The sequence below is a fragment of the Aquarana catesbeiana genome, linkage group LG01 (genome assembly GCF_042186555.1).
Source record: "Aquarana catesbeiana isolate 2022-GZ linkage group LG01, ASM4218655v1, whole genome shotgun sequence".
Classification (NCBI taxonomy): domain Eukaryota; kingdom Metazoa; phylum Chordata; class Amphibia; order Anura; family Ranidae; genus Aquarana; species Aquarana catesbeiana.
Genome location: NC_133324.1, coordinates 21,846,205 through 21,864,409, shown reverse-complemented (window position 1 = coordinate 21,864,409; position 18,205 = coordinate 21,846,205). Strand labels below are relative to the sequence as shown.

Sequence of the window (18,205 nt, the reverse complement as noted above, 5' to 3'; positions counted from 1 at the left end):
CGCCATGACAGAAATGCTGGGGCAAACGCTACAACTGAAACACTGAGGCAGGAATGCTATGACAGGAACGCTATGACAGGAACGCTATGACAGAAAAATGCTATGACAGAAAAACGCTATGACAGTAACGCCTGGGCAGAAACGCTATGACAGAAAACCTGGGCCGAAGCGCTAAGACAGAAATCCTGGGGCCAAAGCGTCACGATATAAACACTTGTGACTGAAGTGATGGATGCCTGGGAGGCGTGCAGGGATCCCCCCCCATGATGCCCCATGTGAGTACCGGGAGATGAGCAGGCGGGTGAGCGCCCCCCATGAGAACTGGGAGGCATGCGGGCATCCCCTCCATGCTTGGTGTAGTTCCAGGGAGGTGAACTGGTGGGTGAGTGGCAAGTGGGTGGGTGGAGGATGAATGGATGGATGGACGCCCCCCCCGCATGAGCGCCGGGAGAAGCGGGCAGGCGGCTCCCACGTCACTGGCAGGAAACACAGGGATGAAAGGGAGAAGCGGGCGGGATTGAGCCAGGCTAAGGTGACGGAAGGACGGCTCCCACAGTGTTGGCAGGAACACATGAATAAAGTGGAGAAGCAGGCGGCGGCAGGATTGAGCCCAGCTAAAGTGATGGATGGACGCGCCCCCCCCCCCCACATGAGCGCCGGGAGAAGCGAGCGGGCGGTACCCTGGCCAGATGGAGCCGTGGAGAACGTGGGTGGAGGAAGGAAGGATAGGTGAACGGACGGACGGACGCCCCCCCCCGCTCCCCCACAACATGAGCGCTGGTAGAAGCGGGTAGGCGGCCCCTCCACGATGCTTGATGGAACATGGGCTGAAGGGGAGGATGGGCGGGGTGGCCCCCACGATGCTGGTGGACCCCAGGGATGACAGGAGGACGGTTGGGCGGTCCCCTGGTGGTGTTCAAGAGAGGAAGCGACGCCGACTGCAGCTCAGGAAGGAGGCCGGAAGTGACGTGCGTTTACCCAGAAACACGGACAACCCCGGCCCTGACAGAGGAGGAGGCTTAAATAGCCCTCTCAGACTCCTTCCACAAATACAGGCTGGCCTCAGGCCAGCCTTACACGTATTGGAATTTCCTTTCAAATTTGGCTGTAATGAATACAAATTTATCCAAAGTTATGAATTATCTGAAATAACGAGTGCCACATCTAAACAAATGTAATGAAAAAAAATAATAATACATAATAATAATAATAATAATAATAGTAATAATAATAAAACATTTTTATTATTATTATTGTTAATTATTATTATTAATTTGTTACGTTCCATTCGTTTAGATTCCGCATTCGTTATTTCGGATAATTCATAACTTTGGATAAATTTGTATTCGTTACGTTCACTAACAGCTAAATTTGAAAGGAAATTCCAATACCTATAATTTAATAGTTAGTAATAGTTAAGTTATTATTAGTTATTATTTCAGATTTTCTAAATTTTCAAATTTACAAATTTACGAATTTTCGAATATTCTAATTTATGAATATTCTGAAAAATTTGTTAAAGTTTTTGTTAATTCTGATATTTCCGTATTAACGAATTTGTCGAAATTAAAAAACAAATTTGAAATGAAACGAATTGCACATGTCTACCGACCAGTCACATACCTGACATGTCAATGGTCTTCAAGTGGTTGTACCAGTTTGATGCTGGCAGCTGCCGTTTTTTTTGGTCGACTCTCTTGTAATAGCAATCAGAGCAGCTAACTAGCCGCTTAATTGTTATTACAAGCAGTGGGAGGGGACGGCCCCATCATCTTACACAGCTTGCTTAGACTCTACTGTCCCACCGGAAGACCCTCGTTACCAGCAGGCTGGCCAGACAGCCAGAACAAGCAGGGATTTCCTTTGATCGGCTCTTAGGTATAGTAACCCAGAAGTAGTTACATGACATCACTTCACCATTTTCAAAAAAATGAAAAGCATTCAAAAACACAGATCTTGGTGTTTTGAATGCTTTTACTGTAAGTGCAGAGGAGAGATTTGAGGTCTTATAGACTCCAGATCTCTCCATAAATGGTACATATTGAATGCCTATTGCTGTCACAGGATGTTTGCATTCCCTGTGACAGGGAAAAAAATTGAAAAAAATAAATAAATTAAACAACAGTGTAAATAAAATAAAATAAAGATAATATACCCCCCGCCACCCCCGTGCTTGCACGCAAAGGTGAACACATGCGTCGGTCCCACATGCACACGAACAGCGATCGCACCCACACATGTGCGGTATCACCACAACCATCAAGTCATAGGCTGTAATTCTGGCACCAGACCTCATCTGTAAATTTAAAGTGGTAACCTGTAAAGGTTTTTAAATAGTTGCCTATGGATAGTAATATTCACGCTGTTTGACGCTGCTGCACAGGCATGCGCAATTTTAACCACTTGCCTACCGGGCACTTAAACCCCCTTCCTGCCCAGGCCAATTTTCAGGTTTTAGCGCTGTTGCACTTTGAATGACAATTGCGCGGTCATACAACACTGTACCCAAACAAAATTTTTATCATTTTTTTCACACAAATAGAACTGTCTTTTAGCGGTATTTAATCACCTCTGGGGGTTTTATTTTTTGCTAAAGTAACAAAAAAAGGCTATTTTAGAATATTTTGTAAAAAAAATGTTTTCAAAGTTTGTTATAAAATTTTGCAAACAGGTAATTTTTCTCCTTTACTGATGTGCGCTGATGAGGCTACACTGATGGGTACTGACAGGCTGCACTGACGGGCACTGACATGCTGTCCTGATGGGCACTGATAGGCACTAATGAGGTGGCACTGATGAGGTGGCACTGATGGGCACTGATGAGGCAGCAATGGTGGGCACTGATGGGGAGGCACTGATAGGTGGCACTGAAGGGCACTGAGAGGTGGCACTTCTAGGCAGCACTGATAGGTGGCACTGATGGGCACCGATATTCGGTACTGATGGGCACTGATAGGCGGCGCTAGTATGTGACACTAATGATGAGGCACTGATTGGTAGCACTGATAGGTGGCACTGATTGACAGCACTTAAATGTGGCACTGGTGGACACTGATGGCACTGAAAGGTGGCACTGGTGGGCACTGATTGGCACTGTAAGGTGGCACTGGTGGGCACTGATAGATGGCACTGGTCAGCACTGATTAGCAGCACTTGTGAGCACTGATAGGTGGCACAGATCTGGACCAATGTCCCTGTAAAAGAAGCCCGTTACCGGCTTTATCCTTTTTTCCTCATGCTGATCGTGAGGAGAAAAAAAGCCGATAACCAGCTTCTGTTTACTTCCTGATCAGCTGTCGCTGGCTGACAGCTGATCACGTGGTAAATGGCCGCTGTGATTGGCCCTTTACCCTGTTCTGTGATCAGCCAAGTCTGAAGGACTCGGTGATCACAGTGTGCGCCGGCCTCCCTGGGGCACGCGAGCAGCGTGATCACGGAAGGACTTCTATTGACGCCCTCCTGGAACTGAAGCTCGCGCTGTAGCCGCCGTTCAGCTACAGCGCGGGCGGAAGGTGGTTAAAGTGTGACATGTTTGGTCTCTGTTTACTCAGTGCAACATCATCTTTAATATTTAAAAAAAAAAATTGGGTTATGTGGTTTTTTTTTGTGTTAAAATTCTAAAAAGTGTATTATTTCCCAAAACATTTTTGTGACAGACCTAGCTGGGATAGAGGCTGTTGGAGAGGACTGAATGCAAGCCTGTTGCCTTTTGATTATGGGCCCTAGCATTTGGGGGAATGGTGCTCTCTGTGAGCTGTATGCCTGGGGACCCTGGGGTTGGTGTTACTTTGGATTCAGCTCCATGTCCCCCCAAAACACACAGACTCTGGGAACCCTTTATATGCCATATTAGAATGATAAGACTGAATTATACTGTTGGGACACATCCTGTGAGGAGATGCTGGTGTCATCCACTCCAACTACCTGTGTTTATGTTAATTGAATGAGCTGATGACATTGTCCTCTATACAATGTAGGAGACGGGACGACTCCTATTGGAGCTGCTGCTATTGTGAGAAGGTGTCCTGTGATAATTAACTCAGTCTGGGCAAAAGGTCATGTCTCAGTCACCTAGGCTGTATAAAGGATTAGTTAATTAGCTCATGTTAATTATGTTAATTAGGTTAGAGTTGTATTGTTAGAGGAGGTTCCAACGGCATATAAAGTCTTGTAATTTTGATTCTAAAAAAAGTGAGTTCATGGTAGCAACAAGCAAGTGTCGCCTTGTTTTGTGCTCAGAGAGGTTGGAATATCTGATATCTGTATACAGACTGGGAGAAAGTGGTATATGACGGAAGCACTCAAGCGGAGTGTGGGACGTTCCGTGACATTGGTGGCAAGCAGCGGGAAAGCTTCCTGCAGTCTGGGACATCCAAACCTCCAACTGGATCCAAAATCAGCATAGCAGACTTCAGTCACCCCAGCGGATATATGGACCTGGCATCAGAGTTCCCGGGGCTGCTGCGAATCATCCTTTCAACATACACCAGAACGGTGTCTGAGGATGAATACCTGGAGCTCAGGCAGCTGATTCGGGTGAAGCTCTGGATTGGAGCCCTTCAGCTCGCTGGTATAAAACAGGGCAAGTGCTTTCCAACCCAAGAGTAACGGGCCAGTGACCAACGGGCATTGCGGATGGCATTCCTGGGAGAGCGGCCCCAGGAGCAATGGGTGACTGAGTTGGACAGGCTGGTCCAGCAGGAGATAGAGCTGGACAATCATTATCGGGCTCTGCAATGGCACGCAGAGGAGGGATATTTAGGGGAGACAACAGAATGCTCTCCGGAGGGATATGACTTTGGCGGCCCTTGATTGCTGTGGGAGAGCCTTACAGATCATTTTATGTTTGGCGATGAAGGGGAACCTGACCTTGAGGACCTGAGAGAATATAGAGAGTCTATGCTTGGTCTTGCAGGGGTCTCAGAGCTCAAACCTGATCTGGACCATTTTCTAAGGAAGGAACAGCATCTGGAAAGGGCATACAGGAAACTGCTAGAACAAGTTCAGCAGCATGCCAGAGAATCGGCAGTGGAAAATCCGGAGATTGCCGTCCCCAAACCTGAAGTGCTGACAACAGGGAAGAGCTCTGCTAACCTCTGCCCAGAAATGATAGCATCTTCTGGGTTCCATGGACAGGAGATGGTGAACCTCTATCCCCAGACATCAGTTGCAGAGACATGGGATTTGATAGACTTTTCTACTGAGGAAGAACAACCTGATGAGCCTCCAGCAGAAGAGCTGCTATCAGGGCCAAAGTTCACTGTGTTCTGCCCAGCACCAACAGTGGCTTCGGCCTTCTTGAGGGAAGAGGTAGTCGGCCTTTCTCCCACAACACTGACAGGGACATGTGATTTTCTGCCAGCAGCATCTATGGAGTTAAAACAAACTTCTCCAGCTGAAGATCTGGTAACTGAACAGAGGGTCCAAGACCTTTGTCCCACACTTTTAGCAACTCCAGAGACTGAGGATTTGATAGACGTTTCTGTAGAGGAGGAACCACCTAGCAAATCCCCAGCAGAAGTGCTGGCAACCGGACAGATGGTCCAAGACCTCTGCCCCAAACTTGCAGCAATTGTGGAGGCCCAAGTTGAGGAGGTGGCAGTCTATCGCGATCTGCAGATCAGGATCCAAGGAGAGAATGCAGTCATCACCTCACAACTGCAGCTTGATCTGGTGTCAGTGGATGGGGCTTCAGTTCCCACCTGTATATACCCCAGGGATGCTGGGCAGTCGGCCCAGATCCCCAACAGCAGGATGGAGTGAGCTCAGTCCCCCTGTCTTCTCTCCAGCGGCAGAAAGGACTCCAGGGAGAAGGGCCAGTCCAGGCCTCTCCCCAGCGGCAGATATGTTCTCTGAGAGAGGCAGAGGTTGGCTGGGTGAGCAATACTCTGTTTGGAATAATTTATTTGGGGTACTGTGTGGGTACAGGCAGTAGAGGACTGGAACTACTGACTAACTTCGGAGTCAACCCGTCTGGGGTCTCCTCCTGTGTTAGTCTCCTGCCGAAAGGGGAGAAATGTGACAGACCTAGCTGGGATAGAGGCTGTTGGAGAGGACTGAATGCAAGCCTGTTGCCTTTTGATTATGGGCCCTAGCATTTGGGGGAATGGTGCTCTCTGTGAGCTGTATGCCTGGGGACCCTGGGGTTGGTGTTACTTTGGATTCAGCTCCATGTCCCCCCAAAACACACAGACTCTGGGAACCCTTTATAAGCCATATTAGAATGATAAGACTGAATTATACTGTTGGGACACATCCTGTGAGGAGATGCTGGTGTCATCCACTCCAACTACCTGTGTTTATGTTAATTGAATGAGCTGATGACATTGTCCTCTATACAATGTAGGAGACGGGACGACTCCTATTGGAGCTGCTGCTATTGTGAGAAGGTGTCCTGTGATAATTAACTCAGTCTGGGCAAAAGGTCATGTCTCAGTCACCTAGGCTGTATAAAGGATTAGTTAATTAGCTCATGTTAATTATGTTAATTAGGTTAGAGTTGTATTGTTAGAGGAGGTTCCAACGGCATATAAAGTCTTGTAATTTTGATTCTAAAAAAAGTGAGTTCATGGTAGCAACAAGCAAGTGTCGCCTTGTTTTGTGCTCAGAGAGGTTGGAATATCTGATATCTGTATACAGACTGGGAGAAAGTGGTATATGACGGAAGCACTCAAGCGGAGTGTGGGACGTTCCGTGACAATTTTGCCTCTTCAAGCCACCAAAAACACTTTTGATTTAGCTTTATCTTTGACTCAATTTTGCTGAAATCTATCATTTTGATAATTAATCATTACAATTTTTAATGTTTCTCTTTTATATTCCACATGTGATTCAAGATTCCAGAATCCCGATGTAATGAGAGATGTCCTCATGGGTACAGAAAAGTTTCTAATGGAAGAACCCATGTGTGCTGCTATGACTGCATCCCGTGTTCTGAGGGCGAGGTGTCCAATGTAACTGGTAGGAATGTGATAACTAACCATAGATGGTCAGAAGGTGGAGTCTATAGCGAATGTAACCGGAAAATTATTATTATTATGCACGATTTATATAGCGCCAACAGTTTACGCAGCGCTTTACAATGCAGAGGGGGGACAGCACAATTACAGTACAGTTCAATACAGAAGGAACAGGAGGGCCTCTTCTTTTCCACCCCCTCTAAAGGGAAGGGGTGGAAAAGAACATGTACCTGCTTCAACAAGATAGCTAAGGTACAAAGAGGATAATCATTTCACCAATTCACTTATCATTACTGATCTAAACTGTAGGTTCCTGTAGTTAGTTTATTTGTAACCCATGAAGGTTCCATATTGTGGTCGTTCGGTGTAGATTGGCAGCAGAAAGTTTTTCTTCCGTTATTGAAAATAGACAAAACGAAAGCTTTCAAGCATTTGTCAGACACGTTACAAGGTATTTTGATATTTGAACTATGGTATGTTCACTATAGTAACAAAAGTATTGGGACACTTACCTTTACACACACATGAACTTTAATGGCATCCCAGTCTTAGTCCGTAGGGTTCAATATTGAGTTGGTCCACCCTTTGCAGCTATAACAGCTTCAACTCTTCTGGGAAGGCCGTCCACAAGGTTTAGGAGTGTCAAATTAAAGGGAACTCGCTGCTCCAGGACACCAACAAGCAGTCTGGGTAGATGCGTTTCACACAATAAGATTGTGCTTAATCATTACATAGTTACATAGTTACATAGTAGGTGAGGTTGAAAAAAGACACAAGTCCATCAAGTCCAACCTATGTGTGTGATTATATATGTCAGTATTACATTGTATATCCCTGTATGTTGCGGTCGTTCAGGTGCTTATCTAATAGTTTTCTGAAACTATCGATGCCCCCTGCTGAGACCACCGCCTGTGGAAGGGAATTCCACATTCTTGCCGCTCTTACAGCAAAGAACCCTCTACTTTAAGGTTAAACCTCTTTTCTTCTAATTTTAATGAGTGGCCACGTGTCTTGTTAAACTCCCTTCCGCAAAAAAGTTTTATCCCTATTGTGGGGTCACCAGCACAGTATTTATAAATTGAAATCATATCCCCTCTCAAGCGTCTCTTCTCCAGAGAGAATAAGTTCAGTGCTCGCAACCTTTCCTCATAACTAAGATCCTCCAGACCCTTTTTTAGCTTAGTTGCACTTCTTTGTACTCGCTCCATTTCCAGTACATCCTTCCTGAGGACTGGTGGCCAGAACTGGACAGCATACTCTATGTGCGGCCAGACCAGAGTCTTGTAGAACGGGAGAATTGTCGTTTTATCTCTGGAGTTGATTCCCTTTTTAATACATGCCGATATTCTGTTTGCTTTGTTAGCAGCAGCTTGGCATTGCATGCCATTGCTGAGCCTATCATCTACTAGGACCCCCAGGTCCTTTTCCATCCCAGATTCGCCCAGAGGTTCTCCCCCCAGTGTATAGATTGCATTCATATTTTTGCCACCCAAATGCATTATTTTACATCTTTCTACATTAAACCTCATTTGCCATGTAGTTGCCCACCCCATTCATTTGTTCAGATCTTTTTGCAAGGTTTCCACATCCTGCTGAGAAGTTATTGCCCTGCTTAGCTTAGTATCGTCCACAAATACAGAGATTGAACTGTTTACTCCATCCTCCAGGTCATTTATGAACAAAATAAATAGGATTGGTCCCAGCACAGAACCCTGGGGAACCCAACTATCCACCCCTGACCATTCTGAGTACTCCCCATTTATCACCACCCTCTGAACTCGTACTTGTAACCAGTTTTCAATCCATGTACTCACCCTATGTTCCATGCCAACGGACCTTATTTTGTACAGTAAACGTTTATGGGGAACTGTGTCAAATGCTTTTGCAAAATCCAGATACACCACGTCTACGGGCCTTCCTTTATGTAGATGGCAACTCACCTCCTCATAGAAGGTTAATAGATTGGTTTGGCAAGAACAATTTTTCATGAATCCATACTGATTACTGCTAATGATACCATTCTCGTTACTAAAATCCTGTATATAGTCCCTTAACATCCGCTCCAAGAGCTTGCATACTATTGATGTTAGGCTAACTGGTCTGTAATTCCCAGGGATATATTTTGGGCCCTTTTAAAATATTGGTGCTACATTGGCTTTTCTCCAATCACCTGGTACCTTTCCAGTCAGTAGACTGTCAGTAAAAATTAGGAACAAATGGTCTGGCAATTACTTGACTGAGTTCCCCAAGTACCCTCGGGTGTAAGCCATCTGGTCCGGGTGATTTATTAATGTTAAGTTTCCCAAGTCTAATTTTAATTCTGTCCATAGTTAACCAAAGAGGTGCTTCCTGTGATGTGTCATAAGGATAAGCACTGCAGTTTTGGTTACTGAAGCCCAACGATTACCTTGTGAAGACTGAGGAGAAGAATAAATTCAATACCTTAGCCATCTCCCCATCCTTTGTAACCAGATGTCCTTCCTCATTCTCTATGGGACCATTGGCTAATGCCCTTATTTAATATGCTCCTAAAGCAAACTCATTTCTCCTCCGTGTTCTTTGTTCCTAAGATTTTATCCCAATTCATGCCTTCTAACAAGGTTCGTAGTTTAGGGAAGTTGTCTCTTTTGAAAGTCAGTGTCTTTCTATTCCCCTTATGTTTCCTATTTGTGTGGTTTATACTGAAGCCAATTGACCATTGATCGCTGTTTTCTAAATTGCCCCGTATTTCCACATCCGTGATCAGATCTGAATTGTTGGTAATCAGTAGATCCAGTAACGCTTTATTTCTAGTTGGTGCGTCTGCCATCTGAACCATAAAATTGTCCTGCAAGACATTTAGGAACTGGCGAGCCTTAGACAAATGCGTGGTTCCCTCTGCCCAGGCTATGTCTGGATAATTAAAATCCCCCATTATGATAACACTTCCCATCCTTGCTGCTAATCCAACTTGTGATAGGAGATCTGTCTCCCCCTCCTCCTTCAGGTTAGGGGGCCTATAGCATACCCCAAGTAATATTTTCTCCTTAGCTTCATCCCTTTGGAGCTCTACCCATAAGGATTCCACCTCCTCCCTAGCCCCCTTAGTGATGTCATCTCTCACATTCACTTGTACATTATTCTTGATTAGGGATGAGCTTCGTGTTCGAGTCGAACCCATGTTCGACTCGAACATCGGCTGTTCGATCGTTCGTCGAATTGCGAACGATATGGGCCGTTCGCGCCAAATTCGTGTGGCGCGTCACGGCCCATAATTCACTGCGGCATCGCAGTGCATTGCTTGCTGATGATTGGCCAAGCATGCACTATGACCCGCATGCTTGGCCAATCACAGCGCCGCCTTAACAGAGAGCCGTAATTGGCCAAAGCCAAGGAGGCTTTGGCCAATTATGGCTCAGGGGATTTAGTACACGCCCCACACTATATAAGGCCGCCTGCACGGCGGCCCTGTGCAGTGTGTTCCGGTGTGCTGAGAAATAGAGAGAGAGAGAGACAGTGTCATTTCATTTGAGTTAGCTAGATTAGGCAGGACAGTCAGTCAGTTAGCTGCACTTAAAGTGTATTGTCTATATATATGCATCCCAGGTGTTGCATATATATATATACACTGTATTCAGTTTAGCTAGCTCCGTTCCTGTTATCTTCTAGACTATTTACATTTAGTGCAGTGCGTCCTGCTCACAGTGTTCAGCTAGATCCGTTCCTGTTGTCTTCTTACTGACAGGCAGGCTTGTCTTGTTACAGTATTTTGAAGAAAATTACTGGTGTTCTTTTGATCCTATTAGTACCACAGTCAGGCAGCTAGACTATTTACATTTAGTGCAGTGCGTCCTGCTCACAGTGTTCAGCTATATCCGTTCCTGTTATCTTCTTACTGACAGGCAGGCTTGTCTTGTTACAGTATTTTGAAGAAAATTACTGGTGTTCTTTTGATCCTATTAGTACCACAGTCAGGCAGCTAGACTATTTACATTTAGTGCAGTGCATCCTGCTCACAGTGTTCAGCTAGATCCGTTCCTGTTCTCTTCTTACTGACAGGCAGGCTTGTCTTGTTACAGTATTTACAGCTAGCTGAAGAAAATTACTGGTGTTCTTTTGATCCTATTAGTACCACAGTCAGGCAGCTAGACTATTTACATTTAGTGCAGAGCGTCCTGCTCACAGTGTTCTGCTAAACCTACAAGTTAGTGGGGTGCGTCCTGCTCACAGTGTTCAGCTAGATCCGTTTCTGTTATCTTCTTACTGACAGGCAGGCTTGTCTTGTTACAGTAAATACAGCTACCTGAAGAAAATTGCTTGTGTTCTTTTGATCCTATTAGTACCACAGTCAGGCAGCTAGACTATTTACAGTTAGTGCAGTGCGTCCTGCTCACAGTGTTCTGCTAAACCTACAAGTTAGTGGGGTGCGTCCTGCTCACAGTGTTCAGCTAAACCTACAAGTTAGTGGGGTGCGTCCACCTCACAGTGTTCAGCTAAACCTACAAGCTAGTGGGGTGCGTCCTGCTCACAGTGTTCAGCTAGATCCGTTTCTGTTATCTTCTTACTGACAGGCAGGCTTGTCTTGTTACAGTAAATACAGCTACCTGAAGAAAATTGCTGGTGTTCTTTTGATCCTATTAGTACCACAGTCAGGCAGCTAGACTATTTACAGTTAGTGCAGTGCGTCCTGCTCACAGTGTTCTGCTAAACCTACAAGTTAGTGGGGTGCGTCCTGCTCACAGTGTTCAGCTAAACCTACAAGTTAGTGGGGTGCGTCCACCTCACAGTGTTCAGCTAAACCTACAAGCTAGTGGGGTGCGTCCTGCTCACAGTGTTCAGCTAGATCCGTTTCTGTTATCTTCTTACTGACAGGCAGGCTTGTCTTGTTACAGTAAATACAGCTACCTGAAGAAAATTGCTGGTGTTCTTTTGATCCTATTAGTACCACAGTCAGGCAGCTAGACTATTTACAGTTAGTGGGGTGCGTCCACCTCACAGTGTTCAGCTAAAGCTACCTGTAGAAGGTTGGTGGTGTTCTCATACTACAGGCAGGCAGTTGATTTTGCTAGCTGCAGTATCAGTACATATATATATATATATATATATATATATATATATATATATATATATATATCCCAGCTTAGTGCAGCTACAGGCCATTAGTATGTCTGGAAGGCCAAGAAGGAGAGGCAGACAGTCACAAGCCAATAAGAGAGGGCAAGCAGGCTCTGTGTCTAGTGCTGGTCGTGGAGACGGTGCATCCTCATCAGCACGCGGCCATGGGACACGCTTGGCCTTTTTTTCGGCAGCTGGCCATGTTGAGCCGCAACATGCAGAAGACTTGGTCGAGTGGATGACCAAGCCGTCCTCATCCTCCTCATCCTCTCTCACCAATGCCCAGGGTACTTTGTCTGGCAAAGCAGCGGCCTCTTCCCTCGGCTCAATGTCATCAGTGACTCCTTCCCTTGCCCCACCATGTCCTCCTGAGGAGTCCCTCGAACTGTTTGACCACAGTGTTGGGTACATGCTCCAGGAGGATGCCCAGCGTTTGGAAGGCTCTGATGATGATACTGAGCTCGATGAAGGCAGTAACATGAGCACGGACAGAGGGGGTGCCCAAGAAGGACAGCAATCTGGCAGTCATGCTCCCCCTGCTGCAGCATACTGCCAGGTTTGCTCCAGTGATGAGGAGGGAGGGGATGATGAGGTCACTGACTCAACGTGGGTGCCTGATAGGAGAGAGGAGGAGGAGGAGGAGGCGGCACATCACCAACAAGGCAGGATGCCCTCCAGGGGCCAGCCTAAGGGCAGCACATTGACTGCATCACACCCCAAAGCTCCACATGTGCAGGGCGCTGCAGTCTCTGCGCGTTATTCAAAAAGTTCTTTGGTGTGGTCCTTTTTTGAGACGAGTGCATCAGATCGCACCGCTGCTATTTGCAACATATGTCTCAAGCGTATCTCGCGTGGCCAAAACATCTCCCGCTTGGGTACCACATGCTTGACCAGACATATGTTGACCTGCCATGCAGTTCGTTGGCAAGCGTATCTAAAAGACCCACACTAAAGAACAAAGAGGACCTCTCCTTGCTCCTCATCAGCTGAGATTTCCAACCCCACTAGACCTTCAGTCCTCTCTGAGACCTGCACTGAGAGGAATGAAGGTGTAGAATTAGGTGTGTCACAGCCAAGTACTTGTGGGCAATCTGATTTTGGTACACCGACATCAGATTGTACCAGGTAAATTTCCCTGCCCCAGCTGCTGCACCGCCGAAAGAAGTTTGCTCCCAGCCATCCACATGCCCAGCGGTTGAATGCTAGCTTGGCAAAATTGCTAGCACTTCAACTGCTGCCTTTTCAGTTGGTAGACTCTGCCCCCTTCCGTGAGTTTGTGGAATGTGCGGTTCCTCATTGGCAGGTACCCAAACGCCACTTTTTCTCACGGAAGGTGATTCCGGCTCTCTACCAGCATGTGGAAGGCAATGTCCATGCCTCGCTGGACAGGGCGGTCAGCGGTAAGGTGCATATTACCGCTGACTCATGGTCCAGCAGGCATGGACAGGGACGTTACCTAAGTTTCACGGCGCATTGGGTGACTCTGCTGGCAGCTGGGAAGGATGCAGGACAAGGTGCAGTAGTGTTGGAGGTTGTTCCGCCACCACGCCTCCAAAATGCTAATGATTGTGACACACCTCTCTCCTCCACCCCCTCCTCTTCTTCTTCCTCCATGGCCTCTTCCTCGGAACCAGCGGTGCTCCGTAGTCGTTCAAGGGGCTACGCAAGTACGCAGGCCAAAAGATGCCATGCGGTGCTTGAGCTGGTGTGCTTGGGGGACAGGAGCCACACTGGGGCAGAGGTTCTGTCAGCTCTGCAGGGGTGGTTGACGCCACGCCAACTTAAGGCAGGAATGGTGGTTTGCGACAATGGCACCAACCTCCTCTCTGCCCTCCGACAGGGACAAATGACCCATGTGCCCTGTTTGGCTCACGTCCTTAACTTGGTGGTGCAGCGGTTCTTGGGCAGGTACCCGGGCTTACAGGATGTCCTGAGGCAGGCCAGGAAAGTCTGTGTGCATTTCCGCCGGTCATATAATGCCAGTGCTCGGCTGACGGACCTCCAAAAGGAGTTTAACCTGCCCAAGAACCGCCTAATCTGTGACATGCCCACCAGGTGGAACTCAACGTTGGCCATGCTGCAGCGGCTGCACACGCAGCAGAGGGCCATCAATGAGTACCTGTGTGACTATGGCACCAGGACAGGGTCAGGGGAGCTTGTTTTTTTTTCCCCACGCCAGTGGGCCATGATCAGGGATGCATGCACTGTCCTGTCACCATTTGAGGAGGCCACGAGGATGGTGAGCAGTGACAGTGCATGCATCAGTGACACTGTCCCCCTTGTCCACCTGTTGGAGCACACGCTGCGTGGAATAATGGACAGGGCACTTGAGGCAGAACAGAGGCAGGAAGAGGAGGACTTCATTAGCTCTCAAGGCCCCCTTTATCCAGACAGTGTTCCTGCGTGCCCGCCGATCACACAGGAAGAGGACGAGGAGGAGGAGGAGGAAGATTGTGTCAGTATGGAGGTGGAGCCTGGCACTCAGCATCAGCAGCAGTCTTTAAGGGATCAGTCCCAAGAAACACATGGACTTGTACGTGGCTGGGAGGAGGTGGCTGCGGACCATGTCGTTCTTAGTGACCCAGAGGACTCCGGACCGAATGCCTTAGCAAACCTACGCTGCATGGCCTCCCTGATCCTGCAAAGGATCCTCATATTCGTGGTATCAAGGAGAAGGACCAATACTGGCTGGCAACCCTCCTTGATCCACGTTACAAGGGTAAGGTTGCGGACCTTATCTTGCCATCGCAGAGGGAACAGAGGATGAAACATCTTCGGGAGGCCTTGCAGAAAGGTCTGTGCAACGCGTTCCCAGAGACTGGGAGGTTACAAACTCCTGTTTCTGGACAACGTGTTGCTGAGGCTTCGGTCAGTCAAAGAAGGAGCGGTGGAGAAGGTGGCCGTCTGACCGATGCGTTCAGACAATTTTTTGGTCCGCAGCCCCAAGGTATGATCGGTTCCAGCAACCATCGCCAGCGTCTGTTTTACATGGTGCAGGAATACCTAGGGGCAAGATCAGACTTGGACACCTTTCCCACCGAAAATCCTCTGGGTTACTGGGTCTTGAGGATGGATCACTGGCCAGAGCTTGCACAGTATGCAATTGAGCTACTGGCCTGTCCTGCATCCAGCGTTCTTTCGGAACGCACATTCAGTGCTGCTGGAGGCGTGGTAACCGATCACAGGGTGCGTCTGTCCACTGACTCGGTCGATCGACTGACCTTCATAAAAATGAATCAGTCTTGAATCACCACCTGCTACCAAGCACCTGATGCTGATGTAACCGAATAATTTTTTTTGAAATCTCAGATCCCTTCAAAGACTGCCTATGCTGATGCTGAGTGACTATCCCTGAGTAATTATCCTCTTCCTCCTCAATCATCACGCTGATAGCTTGTAAGAACATTTTTGGTTCTGGGCGCCACCACCAGTGCCTAAGGCACAATTTTTCAGCCCCTGTTTAACAGGGGCGTGTAATTACAATTTTTGATGCAATACTTTGCAGCAGGGCTCGTTCCTGCGTTCCAACTAGAGTGTCTGTGAGGGGTTGCAGTGTTGTGGCACCAGCACCAGTGCCTAAGGCCCATTTTTTCTGCCCCTGTTTAACAGGGGCGTGTAATTACAATTTTTGATGCAATACTTTGCAGCAGGGCTCGTTCCTACGTTCCAACTAGAGTGTCTGTGAGGGGTTGCAGTGTTGTGGCACCAGCACCAGTGCCTAAGGCCCATTTTTTCTGCCCCTGTTTAACAGGGGCGTGTAATTACAATTTTTGATGCAATACTTTGCAGCAGGGCTCGTTCCCGCGTTCCAACTAGAGTGTCTGTGAGGGGTTGCAGTGTTGTGGCACCAGTACCAGTGCCTAAGGCCCAATTTTTCAGCCCTTGTTTAACAGGGGCGTGTAATTACAATTTTTGATGCAATACTTTGCAGCAGGGCTCGTTCCTGCGTTCCAACTAGAGTGTCTGTGAGGGGTTGCAGTGTTGTGGCACCAGCACCAGTGCCTGATGCCGCGTACACACGAGCGGACTTTACGGCGGACTTTGCCCGGCGGACTGGATTTCGTCGGACAATTCGATGTGTGTGGGCTCCAGCGGACTTTGTTTTCTCAAAAGTTGGACGGACTTAGATTTTAAACTTGTTTAAAATTTATCCGTTGAAATCGAGTCCGGTCGAAAAGTCCGCTCGTCTGTATGCTAGTTCGACGGACAAAAAGGCACGCTAGGGCAGCTATTGGCTACTGGCTATGAACTTCCTTGTTTTAGTCCGGTCGTACGTCATCACGTACGAATTCGACGGACTTTGGTGGATTGTGTGTAGGCAAGTCCGTTCATTCACAAAGTCCGTCGGAAAGTACGTCAAAAAATCCGCCGGGCAAAGTCCGCCGTAAAGTCCGACCGTGTGTACGCGGCATAAGGCCTAATTTTTCAGCTCCTGTTCAACAGGGGCATGTAATTACAATTCTTGATCTAATATTTCACAGCAGGGCCCTGTGAGGGCTTACAGTGTTGTGGCCACAGCAACACCTAAGGCCCAAATTTCTGCTGAGTATATAGGGCAGGACCCTACTTTCAAACAACTAACTTACAAACGACTCCTACTTGCAAACGGAAGGAGACAACAGGAAGTGAGATGAAATCTACCCCTAGGAAGGGAAATTCTCTCCTGTAAGAGTTAATATGGGAAAAACATTTCTCCTTTCCACTGATGCTTTCCAATCCATTGGGACAAAAAGTGAGGTGAAATCTTCTGAAGAGGAGGAAGACAGCAAAACAAATGTCACAGGGGTGATAACCCTTCCCTATGTTTTCCAAAGAGCTTAAAAAAGATTTTTTGGCTGGAGCTAAACACGTTAAAAATGTACCCGTTCAAAATTACAAAGAGATTCTACTTAACAACAAACCTACAGTCCCTGTCTTGTTTGCACCGCCTGTATACTGCTGTTCAGAGTATATAGGGCCTGGTGGCCCCACACCTTTCCTTATTTTAATTTGGGTGTGGGGTTCCCCTTAATATCCATACAAGACCCAAAGGGCCTGGTAATGGACTGGGGGGTACCCATGCCGTTTGTCTCACTGATTTTCATCCATATTGCCAGGACCCGACATTACATTAAACCCGCAAGCAGTTTTAAATGAGATTTTTTCCTTTAAAAATGACATTTGGTGCAGGGACTGTTCTAAACACGGGAAACACGCGTCACTTTACAGGCATACTATAGACACCCCTCAGGTACGATATTTAAAGGAATATTTCACTTTTTTTTTTTTTACTTTAAGCATCATTAAAATCACTGCTCCCGAAAAAACGGCCGTTTTTAAAAGTTTTTTTTGCATTGATACATGTCCCCTGGGGTAGGACCCGGGTCCCCAAACCCTTTTTAGGACAATACCATGCAAATTAGTTTTTAAAATGAGCACTTTTGATTTCGAACGTTCGAGTCCCATAGACGTCAATGGGGTTCTAACATTCGTGCGAACTTTCGGTCCGTTGGCAGGTTCTGGTGCGAACCGAACCGGGGGGTGTTCGGCTCATCCCTATTCTTGATATATAGGCATACCCCTCCACCTTTTTTATCCTTGCGATAAAGGGTATACCCTTGAATGGTTGCCAGCCAATCATGAGAGCTTCTTGAACCAGGTCTCTGAAATTCCCACAAAATCCAAATCCTCCTTGTACAACAGTAGCTCTAGTTCACCCATCTTGTCCGCCAGGCTCCTGGCATTGGTGAACATGCCACGTAGTTTAGACCAGTCACATACTATCCTCTTATTGGGTGTTCTGAGGTTGCAACTAGGACTTGTTACTATACTTACCTTGGGTTTATGCGCTTTAGTCAACCTACCACTAATGCTCCCAATACTGCCCTCTGGAATATGTTACAAGCTGACTATCTCTACCTCTGGACCCCCCCGCCATCGCCTAGTTTAAAAACCCCTCTAACTTTTTGGCCATCTTTACTCACAGCTGATCTGCACCCTCCTCATTTAGGTGCAGTCCGTCCCTTCTATATTACTGGTGATCGACTGAGAAGTCGGCCCAGTCCTCCAGGAACCCAAACCCCTCCTTACTACACCAGCTCTTCAGCCACTTGTTTACTTCCCTAATCTCCATCTGCCTTTCTGGTGTGGCTCGATGTACCGTTATGCCATGT

The 18,205-nt window shown here is 47.1% G+C and overlaps 1 protein-coding gene across 1 annotated transcript in view; it reads left to right on the top strand.

The window, feature by feature from the left end:
- LOC141131612 (vomeronasal type-2 receptor 26-like) overlaps nucleotides 1-18,205 on the top strand; it is a 54,699-nt gene that overhangs the window by 23,274 nt on the left and 13,220 nt on the right. Inside the window, exon 3 of the mRNA XM_073619130.1 lies at nucleotides 6,837-6,960. Within this exon, the coding sequence (XP_073475231.1) occupies nucleotides 6,837-6,960 (124 nt within the window). The remainder of the gene's footprint in view (nucleotides 1-6,836; nucleotides 6,961-18,205) is intronic.